General features: G+C 39.5%; 3 protein-coding genes across 6 annotated transcripts in view; all 3 read right to left on the reverse strand.

Annotated features, from left to right (window-relative positions):
* The window catches only part of aqr (aquarius intron-binding spliceosomal factor), a 55,478-nt gene extending 52,925 nt beyond the window's left edge, over positions 1 to 2,553 (reverse strand). For 2 of the 3 annotated variants that reach the window (XM_067615016.1, XM_067615015.1), the window contains exons 1-7: positions 2,464 to 2,553; positions 1,918 to 2,022; positions 1,088 to 1,144; positions 839 to 879; positions 708 to 743; positions 482 to 602; positions 252 to 392 (exon numbers count right to left, since the gene is read on the reverse strand). In XM_067615016.1, coding sequence (XP_067471117.1) covers positions 252 to 392; positions 482 to 602; positions 708 to 743; positions 839 to 879; positions 1,088 to 1,144; positions 1,918 to 1,992 — 471 coding nt within the window. In that variant the 5' untranslated portion in view covers positions 1,993 to 2,022; positions 2,464 to 2,553. The remainder of the gene's footprint in view (positions 1 to 251; positions 393 to 481; positions 603 to 707; positions 744 to 838; positions 880 to 1,087; positions 1,145 to 1,917; positions 2,023 to 2,463) is intronic. The other variant, XM_067615017.1, reaches the window with a different exon arrangement.
* A 271-nt stretch (positions 2,554 to 2,824) lies between these two features.
* On the reverse strand, positions 2,825 to 8,527 carry si:ch211-235i11.4 (zinc finger protein Xfin). Of its 2 annotated transcripts, none has more exons than XM_067614331.1 (2): positions 8,400 to 8,527; positions 2,825 to 8,070 (listed from the first exon to the last, which is right to left on the reverse strand). In XM_067614331.1, exon 2 carries the CDS (start codon positions 8,017 to 8,019, stop codon positions 3,064 to 3,066), a length of 4,956 nt encoding a protein of 1,651 aa, XP_067470432.1. In that variant the 5' UTR covers positions 8,020 to 8,070; positions 8,400 to 8,527; the 3' UTR covers positions 2,825 to 3,063. The 2 variants fall into 2 exon arrangements, with proteins under 2 accessions (XP_067470432.1, XP_067470433.1); XM_067614332.1 differs by having other exon boundaries at positions 8,322 to 8,527.
* A 4,415-nt stretch (positions 8,528 to 12,942) lies between these two features.
* Positions 12,943 to 16,468, reverse strand: part of dph6 (diphthamine biosynthesis 6) — a 58,903-nt gene continuing 55,377 nt past the window's right edge. Inside the window, exon 15 of the mRNA XM_067614251.1 lies at positions 12,943 to 14,660. Coding sequence (XP_067470352.1) covers positions 14,542 to 14,660 — 119 coding nt within the window. The 3' untranslated portion in view covers positions 12,943 to 14,541. The remainder of the gene's footprint in view (positions 14,661 to 16,468) is intronic.

Raw genomic sequence — 16,468 nt, forward strand, 5'->3', positions numbered from 1 at the left:
CAATACAGAATTTATTAAATTAATTTGTATAACCTGGGATATTAGTGAAATCACTTTATTTTAAACCATGTAAATACTGCAATCAAAATATTGCTTAAAGTGATTACTCCCAGTAATCTAGGTATTGGCATGAAAGCAAATATGCTTAATGATCCTACTAGCAGCAACATAAAGCACTTAAACATTCAAAAAGGTACTAATTTCTGCAGTGGGTAAATCAATACATTAAATGTCAGTGTGGCAGTACACACCAGACTGTTGAAGCAGTGGTCCAGGAAGACCAGCAGCACGGTTTGTTCCTTCAGAGTCAGGCCAGTGTTCTCGTCTGCCAACACGGCATCCATCACACATTTAAAGAAGAATGGGAAATGGCTGGGCTCTTTTTTGAACACCTGATATACACCATACAAAAGAGAAGACGATGTTATAGACAGCCATCAATTTGCATCTTCAGCAGCTGAGGTTTCCGTGCATTTCTTACCTCCCAAGCTGGGACATTCTCTCTGAACTTCTCATTCACGATGCAACAAATAGACATGAGGTAGGCATTGCTGGACACCTCAGGAGTGTAGTTCACCCAAAGGTAGTTCTCAAGATATTGGCTGAAAGATAAGAAAATAAAATAATATATATATATCCACCAAGGGGTTTAAATCAGTGTCTGCTTGATAAAAAAAGAGAGAATAAAAAGAAGTGAAATATCCCACCTGAACTCAAGCAGCATAATTTTTCTGATGGCAAATCTGACAAGGAAATAATACAATAAAATAAGATAAATATAAATGAAAAGTGTTCATTGGATTAAACAAGGCAGTTCAAGTCAAAGATATTCACTTACTTAGACTTGAGAATCTCTTTTTCGTAAACATCTTCCATCACCTAAACAAACAGCAAAGAATATTCAAATCAATTAAGCAGCAATGACAGGTAAAGTTTATTTTACTTGCTGCCTCTTTATCATTTTATTGTATCAAACTAATTGATTAAGAAATGTACAAGTTTGGATATAACTTTGAAAACCACCCGCTATCAAAAAATGTATGTATTGAAACCTGTAGAGTTAGAGGCAGTGATGCATGAAACTCACCTTAGGGTCAAACGGTAGTTTATTCTTTGCATGAGGAGCCCAATATTTATTAGCCAACTGAAACAGAAAGAAGAACAGAAGTTCATTAAGCATCAAAAAAACACTCTTTTGTTACTGAGTCTGTCACACTGTTAAATCAGAGTTTTGGTTGTAAGCAGGCATCAGTGCACCCATGTAGACTAAGCACTGAATGTGAAAGTGAGCAACTGATTGCACCGCAGCTACTTATTCACAATGTCTGATGTAATATATGTTTGTAGTGTGTGATTTGTTGTTTCGTTAAATGTTGACTTTTTTATATATAAAACAGTCTATGCCTTGGGGCACAAGGCAAACTACAGAAACTTATTCTGATAAGAAAGTCAAATCACATAATGTATTTTCATGGGTGCAAAATCTAAAAGTTAAAAAAAAAATACCTGCATTCTAGAGAAGGTATAATTCTCCAACTTGCATTAACTTTCTTCTAGGCTAGACTGAATGAGTCAATATCTTTCACACAAATTAAACTGACAATCTAATGTGGGACAACTGTTGCAGGTACACTTCTCTGATTTATCTCCTTCTCTCGACCCACACATTAGTATTTCCTATATCTATAGGAATGACACAGGATGCAGTGTTTTACTCAGTCTACTGAATAATAGTGTATGGCAAAGTTTTTAACACACATAACACGACAATAAATGTGCATAACTGATTGCAGGTGAGGAGACCATCTTTCTTTCTTCAACATCAAAACAACATGAGAAAACCTAATCCTGACTATATGTTGTCCCTTTCAGCACAGTGATGGACCACATTTGTAGTGTACATGTACAATGTTTTACCTGCGTGACATATTCAGCATTAATCTGAGACACAGACGGTGCTGCAGCCTTTTTAGCGGGGGTTTCCTTCTCCATAGTGGCCGTCTTAAGCAGCTGCAATGACAACTATTAGAAAAACAGAACAAAATATTGCTTGAATTAACTATTCGTTAACCCTAACTGTCTTTATCTTAACCATTTGCAAGGTAACGTTATTCCTGGATTTAAAAACAGGGGGCAACTTAACTTGCCCAACACGTAAGTTAGCAAGGTTAACAAAGTGAACCAGGATAGGATGTAAAGGCAATATTATGGTAAATTAAAGGGCTTGCTAAACGTTTTATCGAGGTTATATGCCCTACGACATATTTCTAAGATCGTGAAGTCGAATAATGCTACTTTAATTATCATTAACTTAGCTACTTTACAATTTCAGACAGCAGCGCTTTCACGCTAAGCTAATTTGTAGCACCAATGAAATTCAATCGACTCTCAAATTATTTTAACATTAACGTTACTGTTAGTCTTGAGGTGTACGTTAACATATGATAAAATAAAATGACCAACCTTTATTTTTATTTCAGCATGAGTGTTAAGTGCCGTTGGACGGTTAGTTACGCATGTACACAACAAAACGCGCTGTTTGCGACTGACTTCCTGAATGGGTACGTACAAAAAAATCGTCCCCGGGTACAAAAAGCGTGTCTCCCGTTCCTACCATTGCTGGTAATTTCAACTGTTGCGTGAGGAAACTTGTTTGGGAAAATTTTGAATGAACAAAACAAGCAAAACGCACAAGTCAGTGCCCTAAAGTATGATAAAAACTTTTAAGATAAATAAGTAATATCATCTATGCAATAAATAATGGAGAATACAACACAATTCTTGATTTGTTGATTTATTATTTTAGAGAATTTTATTTACATTTTTTAATTTCAATAAAAACAGCCCAATCAAATTAAACAAAATGCACTATACAATAAAACAGGAAACAATTTTTATGATCAAATTTATAAAATCTGGAAAATATATTGAATATATGATATGAAGTTGACAATATATGTGCTACGTATTGTACAATACCATCATACTAATTACACATCATGATCATAACACCAGGGATTTTATACCAAAATATACAAACATTACACAATATTATTCCAATAATTAGTGAATTAGTCGGTGTGTTCTGACATGTGCTGACTGTGTGAAAGTTTTGCCACAAATGTCACATCTGAATGGCCTCTGACCTGTGTGGATAAGATAATGCCTTTTAAGTTTTGAGGGAGACACAAAGTACTTGAAGCAAATATCACAACAATATTTTTGAGTGGAAATTGTCATTTTAGGTTGAACACTAGTATTACAGTTATGTTCCTGAAGATCTTTCTTGCTCTTAAAATTTACAGTGCAACTGTCATCTTCAAACACCCCTACTGGTTCACACCAGTAATAATCTGGCAAATCTGCCTGGATTTGATTCGCAGCCACAGAACTCACACATTCATCACTGAGCTGATTGTTGCTATCTGACATAGCCAAGGCTTCTCTAAGCCCACCTGGTATTTCTACATTATTGCCCTCATACTGATGTGACAAAGGTGAACCTCCCATGTTTTCATTTTGGACCAGTTTATTTATTTCAAAGGCAAGTTCAGAAGGAAATGAATAACTATAATGGTCTGTAGCCTGATTACAATTTTCTGTCAGCTGTTCATTTGATTCATTATTTGCCTCTTGTAAACTAACCTCTGGCACTGCCAACCATTCAGAATCTATTGCTTCAATGCAATCAGAAAATTCTCTATCAGTAAGTGTGAAATGACCAACACTGGTATAATGTGACTCTGGTTGGTCTCTTGCTGCACCTACATTAAAGTCTGTATAATCAGTGAGGTTTTCAATGCATTTATCTTGGAGATGATTAGTATTTGTCATTTCTCTTTGATAATAATCTGAGGTCCTGTTACCATGTCTACATCTACATTCATGAACTTTCAAATGGTTACATTGTGTGAAGGTTTTGCTGCACAAAGTGCATTTGTATGGCCTTATCCCAGAGTGAATGAGCAAGTGTCTTGAGAGCTTGTATGGAGAAGCAAAGTTCTTTAAACATATTCGACACATGTGAAGTTTCCTTTTTTTACAAATCACATTACTTTTAGTTCTTTTCTTAATGATTCTGTTCACTTTTGTGATGGATATTTCATGCCTGGTGGAGACCAGCTCACTTTCTCCATTACTCACAGCACCATCAACAATTGAATGTGCAGTATTTATGTTCACAGATTTTTTCTGTGGTGGAATACCAACACTGATCCTCGGGTAAAGCTCCTGTTGACTATTCGCTTTAAATTTTCTGATGTTCCCCTGTTGATCGACTGGCTTGGATGGCTTACTCTTACAGTGAAATCTTTCATGGGTTTTCAGATGTGAAGCTTGCCTGAATGCTTTCCCACACATATGACACTGAAATGGTTTCAAGCCTGTGTGTACCATCTCATGCCTTTGTAATTTAGAGGCACTCGGAAAACACTTGAAACACTGAAAGCACTTGTGTTTTACATTGTCTGTATTTTGTTTTGATTTAGCAGACTGTGTCTTTTTCACAGTCACCTTAGGAACCTTACTTGGGTGCACAACCTCATTTTTCTTTGAGGTATGCAGCAATATTTTGTCCTTCCATTCTTTGTTTTCATGAGTCTGAACAATTGCCATAGAAGGGGACTGATCCAGCTGTTTTGCAGAGATTAAATCACTGCCATTGTGTGTCTCAAAGTCCCTTTTATGTGTGAACATTTCCTGGATTGGGATATCTCCTGCAGTCCTTGTATTAAACCCACCTATGCGAGAAGGCGGCCTGTTGATATACAGTGATCGCTGTTTGTGATATCTGGACCACAGGTGAGTGCGACAATGTACCCTCAAGTGTGTTTTCTGACGAAATCTCTTTCCACACATCTCACAGCCAAAGGGCCTTTGTCCAGTATGAGTCATTATGTGCCTTTGAAGTTTTGATGAAGATGGAAAACATTTTGAACATGCATGGCACTGATGTGAAGTGTTTGTTCTCTGCTTTTTGCTGGTGGCTTGACATGTTTCACTCTGTCGTTCTGCTGATGTAATTAACTCAGCATCCTGAGGAGATTCATTGAGATCACTGAGATTTTCACTCCATGTTTCTGGTTTAACAATGACGTTTAAGTCAATGGGGTCTGCATTATTGGTTTCAGATGAATGTTTTATTGCCTCAGAATGAGACCTTTTCACATTATTCCCCATGTCCTGTGCAGGGGCTGCCAATTCTTTTTGTTCCCTGTGAATTCTGTGATGACGTATTAAATTAACTTCCAACCTAAAAGATCTGTTGCAGATCATACATCGGAATGGTTTCAAGTCTTTATGGGTCATGTATTGCTGCTCTTGTTCACCTGACTTCTGGCACATACTCTGACTACTTGTATTTAACAGTTGTTCTGATTCTCCAACTGCACCTGACTTGATTTCAGTCTTGCTCGGGGCCTGCACAGCATTTACACTTATTTTACATTGTAGCTCTAGTTCCACTGCTGAATTCACAGGAGCCTGGTGGCTGGTGGGCTGTTGAAGTGACGACTGAAGCTGCAGATCTGAAGTCTGACTGCCATTACAAAGACTCTGTTTTTTCCCTGCATTGTTTGCAGAAAGTGAACATTTATTTGAAGTGCTTAAATGGGATTTCAAGTGTACCTTCTGTCTAAATGCTTTGCAGCAGATCATACATGAGTAGGGTTTCTGCCCTGTATGAATAAGTAAATGTCGTTGTAATTTGGATGGTGAACAGAAGGTTTTCAGACATTTAGGACACTGGTGTTTTAAAGTAATTTTTCTTCTGCTGGAGCTCAGCTCTTGTGACACCTTCAATTGTGCCTTTTCAGAAAAAGTCTGCCCAGATATGCCTCTCTCAGATTGTTTTGGTTTGTTATGAGTTGGTGAATGAATCCAAAGCTGAAGAGATGAAGTGAATGACTTCAGGCAGACTTTGCAGGTGTATCTGTTTTGGGCTTTGCATACAGATGTGTCAGCATTTGCAGAATCAACTTGCCTCTGATATTTTGGGTCCATAACATCTGATTCACTGCTCATCAAGGAGCCATCATTTACATGTAGCATATTTTTGGGTGGATTTCCGTTGTCAGCAGAGGGAAGAACCTTAGGAACTTTACTCAGGTGCACAACCTCATTTTTCTTTGAGGTATGAAGCAATACTTTGTCCTCCCATTCTCTGTTGTCATGAGTCTGAACAATTGCCATAGAAGGGGTCTGATCCAGCTGTTTTGCAGAGATTAAATCACTGCCATTGTGTGTCTCAAAGTCCCTTTTATGTGTGAACATTTCCTGGATTGGGATATCTCCTGCAGTCCTTGTATTAAACCCACCTATGCGAGAAGGCGGCCTGTTGATATACAGTGATCGCTGTTTGTGATATCTGGACCACAGGTGAGTGCGACAATGTACCCTCAAGTGTGTTTTCTGACGAAATCTCTTTCCACACATCTCACAGCCAAAGGGCCTTTGTCCAGTATGAGTCATTATGTGCCTTTGAAGTTTTGATGAAGATGGAAAACATTTTGAACATGCATGGCACTGATGTGAAGTGTTTGTTCTCTGCTTTTTGCCGGCGGCTTGACATGTTTCACTCTGCTGTTCCGCTGATGTAATTAACTCAGCATCCTGAGGAGATTCATTGAGATCACTGAGATTTTCACTCCATGTTTCTGGTTTAACAATGACGTTTAAGTCAATGGGGTCTGCATTATTGGTTTCAGATGAATGTTTTATTGCCTCAGAATGAGACCTTTTCACATTATTCCCCATGTCCTGTGCAGGGGCTGCCAATTCTTTTTGTTCCCTGTGAATTCTGTGATGACGTATTAAATTAACTTCCAACCTAAAAGATCTGTTGCAGATCATACATCGGAATGGTTTCAAGTCTTTATGGGTCATGTATTGCTGCTCTTGTTCACCTGACTTCTGGCACATACTCTGACTACTTGTATTTAACAGTTGTTCTGATTCTCCAACTGCACCTGACTTGATTTCAATCTTGCTCGGGGCCTGCACAGCATTTACACTTATTTTACATTGTAGCTCTAGTTCCACTGCTGAATTCACAGGAGCCTGGTGGCTGGTGGGCTGTTGAAGTGACGACTGAAGCTGCAGATCTGAAGTCTGACTGCCATTACAAAGCCTCTGTTTTTTCCCTGCATTGTTTGCAGAAAGTGAACATTTATTTGAAGTGCTTAAATGGGACTTCAAGTGTACCTTCTGTCTAAATGCTTTGCAGCAGATCATACATGAGTAGGGTTTCTGCCCTGTATGAATAAGTAAATGTCGTTGTAATTTGGATGGTGAACAGAAGGTTTTGAGACATTTAGGACACTGGTGTTTAAAAGTAATTTTTCTTCTGCTGGAGTTCAGTTCTTTGGAAATCTTTGAATGTGCATTTTTACAAAAAGTCTGCCCAGACATGTCTCTCTCAGATTGTTTTGGTTTGTTATGAGTTGGTGAGTGAATCCAAAGCTGAAGAGATGACGTAAATGACTTCAAGCAGACTTTGCAGGTGTATCCGCTGTGGTGGTTGCATACAGATGTGTCAGCATTTGCAGAATCAACTTGCTTCTGATGTTTTGGATCCATAACATCTGAGTCACTGCTCATCACAGAGCCATCATTTACATGTGGCATATTTTTGGGTGGATTTCCATTTTCAGCGGAGGGAAGAAAACATTTGTGAGTCATAATTTCCCCTTTCCATTCTGGCTGGGAGGCCACAGAAGAAGACACTGTTGATGGTATTATGGTGCAATTACCACTGCCATGTGTGTTCATCACTGCAGTTGGTTTATCATGGTTTAATTGTAGGACCATCTGGTTATTAGTTGAAATGCCATCCTGAAAACTGTCCCTTAGGAGCCTTGAATAGTGAATTTTTTCCGAGTGTGTTTTTAAATGTTCTGACTCTGTGAAGGCTTTTCCACAAATTTTACAGATGAAGGGCTTCTGGCCAGTATGGATGATATGATGTCTCTGGAGTTTATACAGCGATGGGAACGATTTTGGACAAATGGGGCACTCATGCATTTTCAGATCACCTCTCTGTGATTATTCCAGTTGGAGATCCTCTGACTAAACCTAGGGCAAAACATATGGCATTAAAATTCGAAACAAGCTTTAAATTTCAATTAATGCAATTGACAACCATACGAAACAAAATAATTCAACTATCCTCGCTATAACATTTAAATAATTTATAACCCATATAATAATGTTACAGTCAATTACAGCAATAGAACAGCATAATCTATTCCAAAACACAAAACATGGTAGCTAACATTAACATACAATAATAACACAGGAATTAAATGAAGACAATGACAACCTACACTGGCAGCAAACGTCGGTACTTGGTCTGGCACAGAACTAGCTAACGACGCTAACTTATATGTAAAAAAAATACTTACAATATAAGTCTTATGTATTCACTGGGAGCTGACAATTTGTGCGCCATCTGTTTGCCAATTAATCAACGCTAGCCGAGTTAGCTCGTGTGCTAAGAACGCGACAATGTATGACATCACACTGGGTAACAATCGTGTACGTCCGTCAGAATGTTCGGCCGGAAACAAAGATTTTACGTTCCTAGCCACCATAAACCTGTGGATGTGGAAAGACCTCTCATGGCTGTTGACCTGCGTAATATAAATGTGAAGACGCCAAAGCTATGTGACATTATACGGTTCTAATCCATAAGTTATTTTAATAACTTGCTTTCTTGCTTCGAACATGGAACAAAACTAGTTTGGTCAAAACAGACTCAGTACAAAAGTTGAATAAGTAAAATGAATGTTCTTTTTTTGTATTTGTGTCTAATGTGGTCCAAAGCATTGTGCAACACAGATATATACAGACAGGTGACAAATTAAAGAAAAAACTGGTACAGGTCTGAATGCTTGACCCCTACAGTGAGGGTTTGGTGGCTCTATGCTGTGGAGGGCATTTTGCTGGCATGGTTTGGGTCCACTTGTCCCCCTAGAGGGAAGGAGTCATTGCAAATCATCACAAAGTTGTTCTGAGTCATCACCTTTATCCTATTAAGGAAACATTTCTCTCCTGATGGGAGTGGTCCTGATCGGTGGAAAATCCTTTTGAAGAATGGTGTTCATCCCTCCAGAAGAGTTCCAGAGACTTGTAGAATCAATGCCACATTGAGTAACACCATTCTCCAAAAAGATATTCCCTCATTTGGAGTTTTGATGGTGGTGGAGAGCATTGTCTAACACGTCAGTCCAAAATCTCCCATAGGTGTTCAACTTGGTTGAGATGTGGTGACTGTGAAGGCTGTATATTGAATTTGCATATGATTCACATCATTTTCCTACTCATCAAACCATTCAGTGACCCTTCATGCCCTGCGAATTCGGGCATTGTCATCCTGGAAGAGACCATTCCCATGAGGATAGAAATCTTAGATCATAGGATAAAGGTGATGACTCAGAACAACTTTGTATTGATTTGAAGTGACCCTTCCCTCTAAGGGGACAAGTGGACCCAAACCATGCCAGCAAAATGCCCTCCACAGCATAACAGAGCCACCGAATTCCCTCTCTGTAGGGGTCAAGCATTCAGGCCTGTACCGGTTTTTCCTTTAACTTGTCACCTGTCTGTATTGTCATAAATTGTTCTCATAATCATCAAAAGGTATCTCACATCTTGTACCACTGCCTGCCCAACACAGAAATCAGTGACTCCATTGCAATCATGCCCTGCACATGAGATATACACAAAAACAATCCAATGCTGTGGACATGCAGCAAGAGCTGGATGTGAATATTTTACTGTGGCCAAAACACTTTAAACACTGTGGTGTATTGTAATGCCTAATGCTGTTACTTTGGACTCCACAACATCCAAAATACCACACAAAACAATACAGTGGAATATGACATTACAACTTGGCAAACTACAGTCTTAAACATTAACACAACTGGACCTGTCTCACAGTCACGGTATGGCTATAGTCACATAAAGTAGTACTGATTATAGAGCTATTTAATCACATGAGACTTTACAGATAATATTCTACATCATCACACCACTGTTCTACACAAAATATACAGACTATATAGTGTAAAAATATCATGCTTTTACATACAACATACACCTGTACCTGTTCAGAAGTCTCCAAAAGTAAGGTACCTTCTGAATGTACAATTACTCAAGCTGAAACATTGGGTGTGATGAAGAAAGGCAGTGATATTATAGCAACATTGGCAACATTGTCCCTGTTCATTGAAGGTTTCTCTAGATTGAAATGTATGGTTGTTCACTCTTCATTTAAACCATCTTGTCTCTCTGATATTCAATTCTGGATTTCTTATTCTGTAAATGTATACACTTCTAGTCCTTAGCTGATGTGTTTGCTCTTCTATGCGTGTGTTTGTGTTGTTTTGTTTTTCAAAGTGTACATATCTTTACATCTGAAACGTTGCCTCAGGTTCGCAAAATACCAAAATGTTATGTTTTGTGTATGGTTACAGGGGGAACAGTAAGATGAGAATATGATACTAGTTTGTGTTGTGTCTTGATTTATGTTTCTGGTCTGGTGTTCGGTCTGTGAACCTAGTTTAGGCTATCGAGGCAGAGTAACCACATGTTTTCAAACCCTGTTAGATGTATTTCTTTTTCTATGGTTTTAGTGGTTTCAGTCTTTGTTGATCTTTTCTGGATATTTGATACTCCTACAGCTAGTCGATGGAATCAAACAGGAAGTACTGATCTGTGTGGCTGGATGTTCTTCTTTGGCCCCATCGTTCTTTCAAGGATCGCCTACTGTGCAGTCAACAAGCCTTTCATGCTGTGAATAATTTGAATATATTCAAGTAGAAGTGAAATTGATTAGTCAACAAACAAAAATTGATCACCAACATTTTTGATGATTTAGTTGTTTGACAAGGGAAATGGCAAACATTTGCTGGTTCCAGCTTCTCAAAAGTGAAGATTGTAAATGGAATATCTTTGGTTGGTTGGATAAAACAAATTATAAAAGCGATTTGAAGATGTTACCTTGGGATCTAGGATAAAATGATGGGCATTTTTCTTAAGTTCATTATTTTATAAACAGTTAGTTGATACATTTTCAAATATTGAAAGATTATTATGACCAAAAATCATAACCAATTAATAACCAATTTTACAGTTGTAGCCCTATTTTCTAACAGCTGCATTCCATTAAGGTGTGTCAGTACCAGGGCTCTGGTACAATGGCACACCTAAATGGAGTGGAGCCATTGTTAATGTTATTAGTTAGACCTCTGGTTCTCCTGCTAGGAGAAATGAAAATGTTTTAGCCTCATCTGAAAATGTGACAGAGCTGAAGCACTAAGAATTGATATAAATTCTGATTGCTTTTTCATGACAGCAATGTTGACTGCATTACACACAGAAAAAAAATTGTGCTTGGCAAAGTATCAAATCTTGTTTAAGAAGCCCTTTTCCCAAAATTTCAGAAATTTAAGAATCAGACTGCTGTTAATGTAAAGGAGAAATAAAGCTGAATTGTTGGAACTGTTGTGAAAACTGTTTGCTGCACAAAAATTAATTCAAAATACTGGAAGAAATAAAAGTGGTAGAAATTCTATATTCAAAAATGTTAAAAAAAATAAATTCAATTTTATTCATTTTTTTGTCTGATGACTGAAAATGATGCACCTATAAAAGTAAAGTAAGTGTAAATTGTGTGACTGAGGATATGGGTGGAAATAGTTGGTTTTAAATTGCACTGTTTATGTTGGCCACAAGAGGGAAGCACACACCACTCAATGGCTGCGATCGTGATTGTGTGATCTGTGATTGCCTCCCAGTTCAGTAGATAGAACGTTTCATTAAGTCAGTGCTGAGACCATAAAGACAGGCTTTCACAATGCGTCAGGGGAACAAAACTATATATTATGAAACAAAAAGGATCCAAACATGAAAACAAACAAAACCACAGTCACTGAGGCAAACAGACCACAATGTCAGGAGGCGTCTCGTGCAGTGAGGCTGCTGCTGAACTGGGCTCCCCTACTGTAGCCCACTGCTATGGGGAAAGAGAGTCATACACATTGGCCTGGTTAGCCTGGAGGAAGAAACACACAGTTAAAGTCCATGTGCAAGGCCACAATGACAAGGGCCGCAGGCTGGTACACGGCACACTAAGGACAATGTTGGCTACAACAGCCAGTTTGTTTGCAGAGTGGTTGCAGGTCAGCAGGGTAGAAAATGTACATTTGACAAAACACATGAAAAAAACTAAATGTCACCCTGTCTTAATTCATTTTGTGAGGAAAAATAGCGGTAAGGGCACAAAGAAATGTGTCTGCCATAGGACATCGCACTGGCTATGATGAGGATGTGATGATATAATTGTGGCTTTGCCTGTGTCTGTATGAAAACACGCCTGCTGAAAGACAGGATGTAATGTTTACTGCGGTGATCGACAAGTGGTCACCATGCAGTAAATTTTAGTGGCTGAGCTCCTCTGTGTTTACTGAAATGCTGAGTCTTGTATTTTTAGGTTTTGTTACACATGAATTCCTTGTCATTTAACTGTTGTGTTACAAGGACAAAAGCACATGGATTCAAATCTCAACAAAGAAACGTTTTGCAGGCTTGGACTTTTAATATTAAAGTTACATAAATCGTACTTATATAAGTGGAGTCACTACCAAAGGACAGCTAAACTGAAAGCTTGTTAGTGCAATAATGCCTCTCATATGTTTTAAATGTCATTGGATCTGCTGCTTTTTTAACATGACGCGTCAGATAGTTTGTTACACAAGTCGTCCTTGGAAACTGTTTGGAAAAGGGAAGGCACTTTCAAATAAAAAATACTTGGCAAGCGATTGGATGAACCATCTGTCTATCACTGTCCTACCTTGCTAGGCAGCTGGATTCGCTACGCTGATTGTTCCGAACCACCGGTAGTTGGGACACAAGTGCATAACTTGTGATCTTCCGAATCCAGCTGCCTCGCAAGGTGACTGCTTTTTAGTGCCTATATATAATTGAAACATAATTTCTATAGGCTGCTGTGAGTTGTTTCTTAATATTAATTGCTCAATTTGAAAAAAAAAAAACCCAAACATTTTCAAATCATTATCAAGTAAGACTTCTGAACATGCAAGTTTGTTCAGCAAAAATCTTGCTCAGCTTCACATTCAGACTGGTAAACACATTAAGAAATTTAAGAAACCAAGAAAAATGACCAAGAAAACATTCTTAGAGGAATGTCCTTTACTGAAAGTATTGTTTCAAAATGGCCACATCTATTGAAAACACTGAAATATGATCAAATATTTTAGCTGAAATTTATGGATGCTCACTTGACTGAGGTGTTTCTGTACATAATAAAAAGTACCTTATTAAAAAACAATCATGCCTGAATCATTCAGAAATTCTAAATCTCCTCTTGGTAGGACCCTTTAAAGCCAAACAGGTGAAAATTAACACACAGTGTATATTTATGGGGCATTGGCTTGCTCGCTCTCATAAATAATGGCTTGTTTGTGTTTTTCAACTCTCAATAAAAATCTTCAGGCTCTACTGGCTGCCTCTATTGTTCAATTTTTGATAACAACAATCAAAACAACACTGCAGTGGGTGAAGATCAATAGCCCACTCCACTCTCCCGCCATCGGAGGCGTGATGACGAGAATAGCTGGAGTGAAGATGCATTCCAACTCAGATCATCAATACGGTTCATGATCTTTGAGAAAAGAAATGTTCCAGGAGCAATGGTTAATAGTGTTATTTTCTTCCCACATCATCACACTGTGTCCATTGACACCCCCAGCACACACAAACACACACACTTACATTCCTACCCTGCAGCTGTGTGTGGTAGCGTCCCTCTCCTATTAACCAGGCTGCCTTAGAATCAATAGAAAACATAAAGAGGCTTAATCTTTTCAGGTGCTTGGTGCTGATTGCCTATTACACAATAATAACACACCTTGAATCCCGTGGAGCATAAGAGGGAGACATAGTCACCTCATCCACACACATTAAAAACAGCCACAAACCAGTCACACAGTAAATCTATGGCTTTACAACTGAACAGATGGTGTCAGCGCTGGAGCTAGGCCTTTATGAGGGGTGTTAGCTAGCGTGCTAAGAGAAATTCCACCAGAAACAGTGGGATATCAGGGGTTACAGTTTATCGCTTCATGGAATGGGACACTGCTGGTGTCTCCTTTTGTAGACTATGGTCTCCAGTCTTCTGGTATGCAGTTTTACGTTATAGAAGTTCCATACGACTTGTCTCTGAGGCAGAGTAACAGCTGCATCAGTATACAACTGTAGTGGATTATCGGCCTAAGTTCTGAGGTATGAAGTGGAATAAACACATCCTCCGAATCGCACATCATCAAATCAACATGGACACACACAGAGTTTTGCATTTCATCCATCAACAGTGATAAACAGTCAACATGAATGAGCAGCTATTCGGTTTTGTTGTAAGTCATTAGGTGTTGGGTTGTCGGAGCCGCGCCTCCAGAAAAGCCCCACCAAATTCCAGTGCCGTGAATGACTGGAGTCCGGTTGTTGATTCTGGCTGTGTTTCTATAAACTGAGCCAGCAGGACAGGTGGAGGATCTGGGAGTCAGGCAAGTTCAGGACTGGAACCAGGGCCACGGATGGACTGGACTCCTCTAGAGAGCTTTTCAAACATACTTCAAGTCCTGGCAGGTAAAGGTGGAGAGGGAGAAGAGGGGTGAGGGGAAAAAAAAAGAAGATGGTGGCGTTAGTTTCATGAGAACTTTGCCTGAAGTTGGACATTAGGTTCACATGCAGCTCTCCCACAGGGGCCATCCCAGGAAGGAGGCTGCACTTAACTCTTTGACGAGGGAACATGGGCCTATTTACAAATTATTGACATTCTTAAATCCTTGGCAGATTGTAGCCCCCCCATTTAACTCCCTGCAGTGCAGACATATGGTTAGCAAGGACTGAACTCTAAGCTACCCCTCCCAAAACTTACACACAGAGCCATATACAAGCAAACACGCACACACACACACACACACACACACACACACACACACACACACACAGAGGGAGGGGGGTGTGATCCTGCCATGCCCTTTTGGACAATTGAGCAGCTTGTTGGGGGGGATCTAGTGGAATGGATCCTCTGCTCCTGTTGTGTTGGGATGTTAAGAAGCTGTGTTGGGACTGCTGCTCAGCTTTACCAGAGCTGAGAGATGTTGTTAGTGTGTGTGTGCGTGCGTGTGTGTGTGTGTATGTGTGTGTGGTCGGACTACAGACGGACAGTGGACATGTGAGAATTCATTGAATGTCTCAGAGCCTGGTCTTGATGACAGCCTGTCTATTTAGCGGCAGCCCGCTGGGATGTTGCCCCCTTCACTCTTATGCTCTGTGCACTAATTGGTCACAAGTGTTCCTGTCTCATGGCAGGCTGTCCTGGCTTATTTCTTCTGATTTACCAGCATGCTGAATGGGATCGGGTGTGGCCCCTGTGTGGCTGAAACATGGTCATAGTGGAGTTAAGCATCTGGAAAAGTGTGCTGTGCCACAATTGCAAATCACTTTTAAAAATCTCTCTCTTTATATTCACAATGGCATCTGTCTAGTATAATGTATGTCAAAATGTAATTATTGACCACTTATCTTGGTCTCAGTGGACAAACACAAACTAATGGCCATTTTAATAACATCTACAAGTACTGCTTTACTACTCTCTGACATCTATGTGAACTTGTCGAGAGTGAATTTCGAACATAGAGGTTACAAGAGCAGTTCTGCACTATTTAATAAGCCTCATTCTCTTTCATTTGAAGCACACACAGCATGCCAAACATCCTTACAAAGAGCCCACACACGCTAATTAACTAATACGCGCTACAGCTTAAAATGCCCCCACTGAACACAGGCCTTTTTTTTTGGAGGGCATTAAAAGCCTAAATACGTATGTGTTATCAGAGCATGTGGTGCACCCTGGGAAGCAGGATCCTCTGGAGATGGCTGGCTGACAACTGAATGAGCTAGGCAGATCACAGACAGTGGATGGTTTTATTAAGAGAAGAAACACACCCTTCATCACACCTTGCACACTAAGCCTGTTTTATGTCAGGGTGTTTTAATCTTTGTACTAACAGATAGGAAATAATTGCGCTCTCTCTTTGAGAGTCTCTTTCAGTGTCCATGCACACACACACGCATGTGCCTGCCAGCTTATGCATAAAAACAAAACAAGAGGGGGGTAAAGGTGACTTGAGTGACCATGCAATTGTGAGATTTTTATCTTTGTGAGTGAAAAGTGGTAAAGGCACGGGCTTCTTTGCAACGTTCTGTATAAATGCTTCTGTAAAATCACACAAAACCCTATGAACACTTCTCATCACACACCCAATCTCTTCCCCTGGTCTCTCAGCCCCCCCTTTGGGCTACACGGGGAGCCTCATTGAGAGGCCCAGTGGACAGGGGCAGTAAGATTCAAAAAGCCATCACATTAGCAATGGGATGGAAC

This window comes from Thunnus thynnus, chromosome 16, assembly GCF_963924715.1.
Source record: "Thunnus thynnus chromosome 16, fThuThy2.1, whole genome shotgun sequence".
NCBI lineage: Eukaryota > Metazoa > Chordata > Actinopteri > Scombriformes > Scombridae > Thunnus > Thunnus thynnus.

What these genes read in the sequence shown, in the direction of transcription:
- si:ch211-235i11.4 (XM_067614331.1), bottom strand. Translation starts at nt 8,019, where the DNA reads ATGCATGAGTGCCCCATTTGTCCAAAATCGTTCCCATCGCTGTATAAA.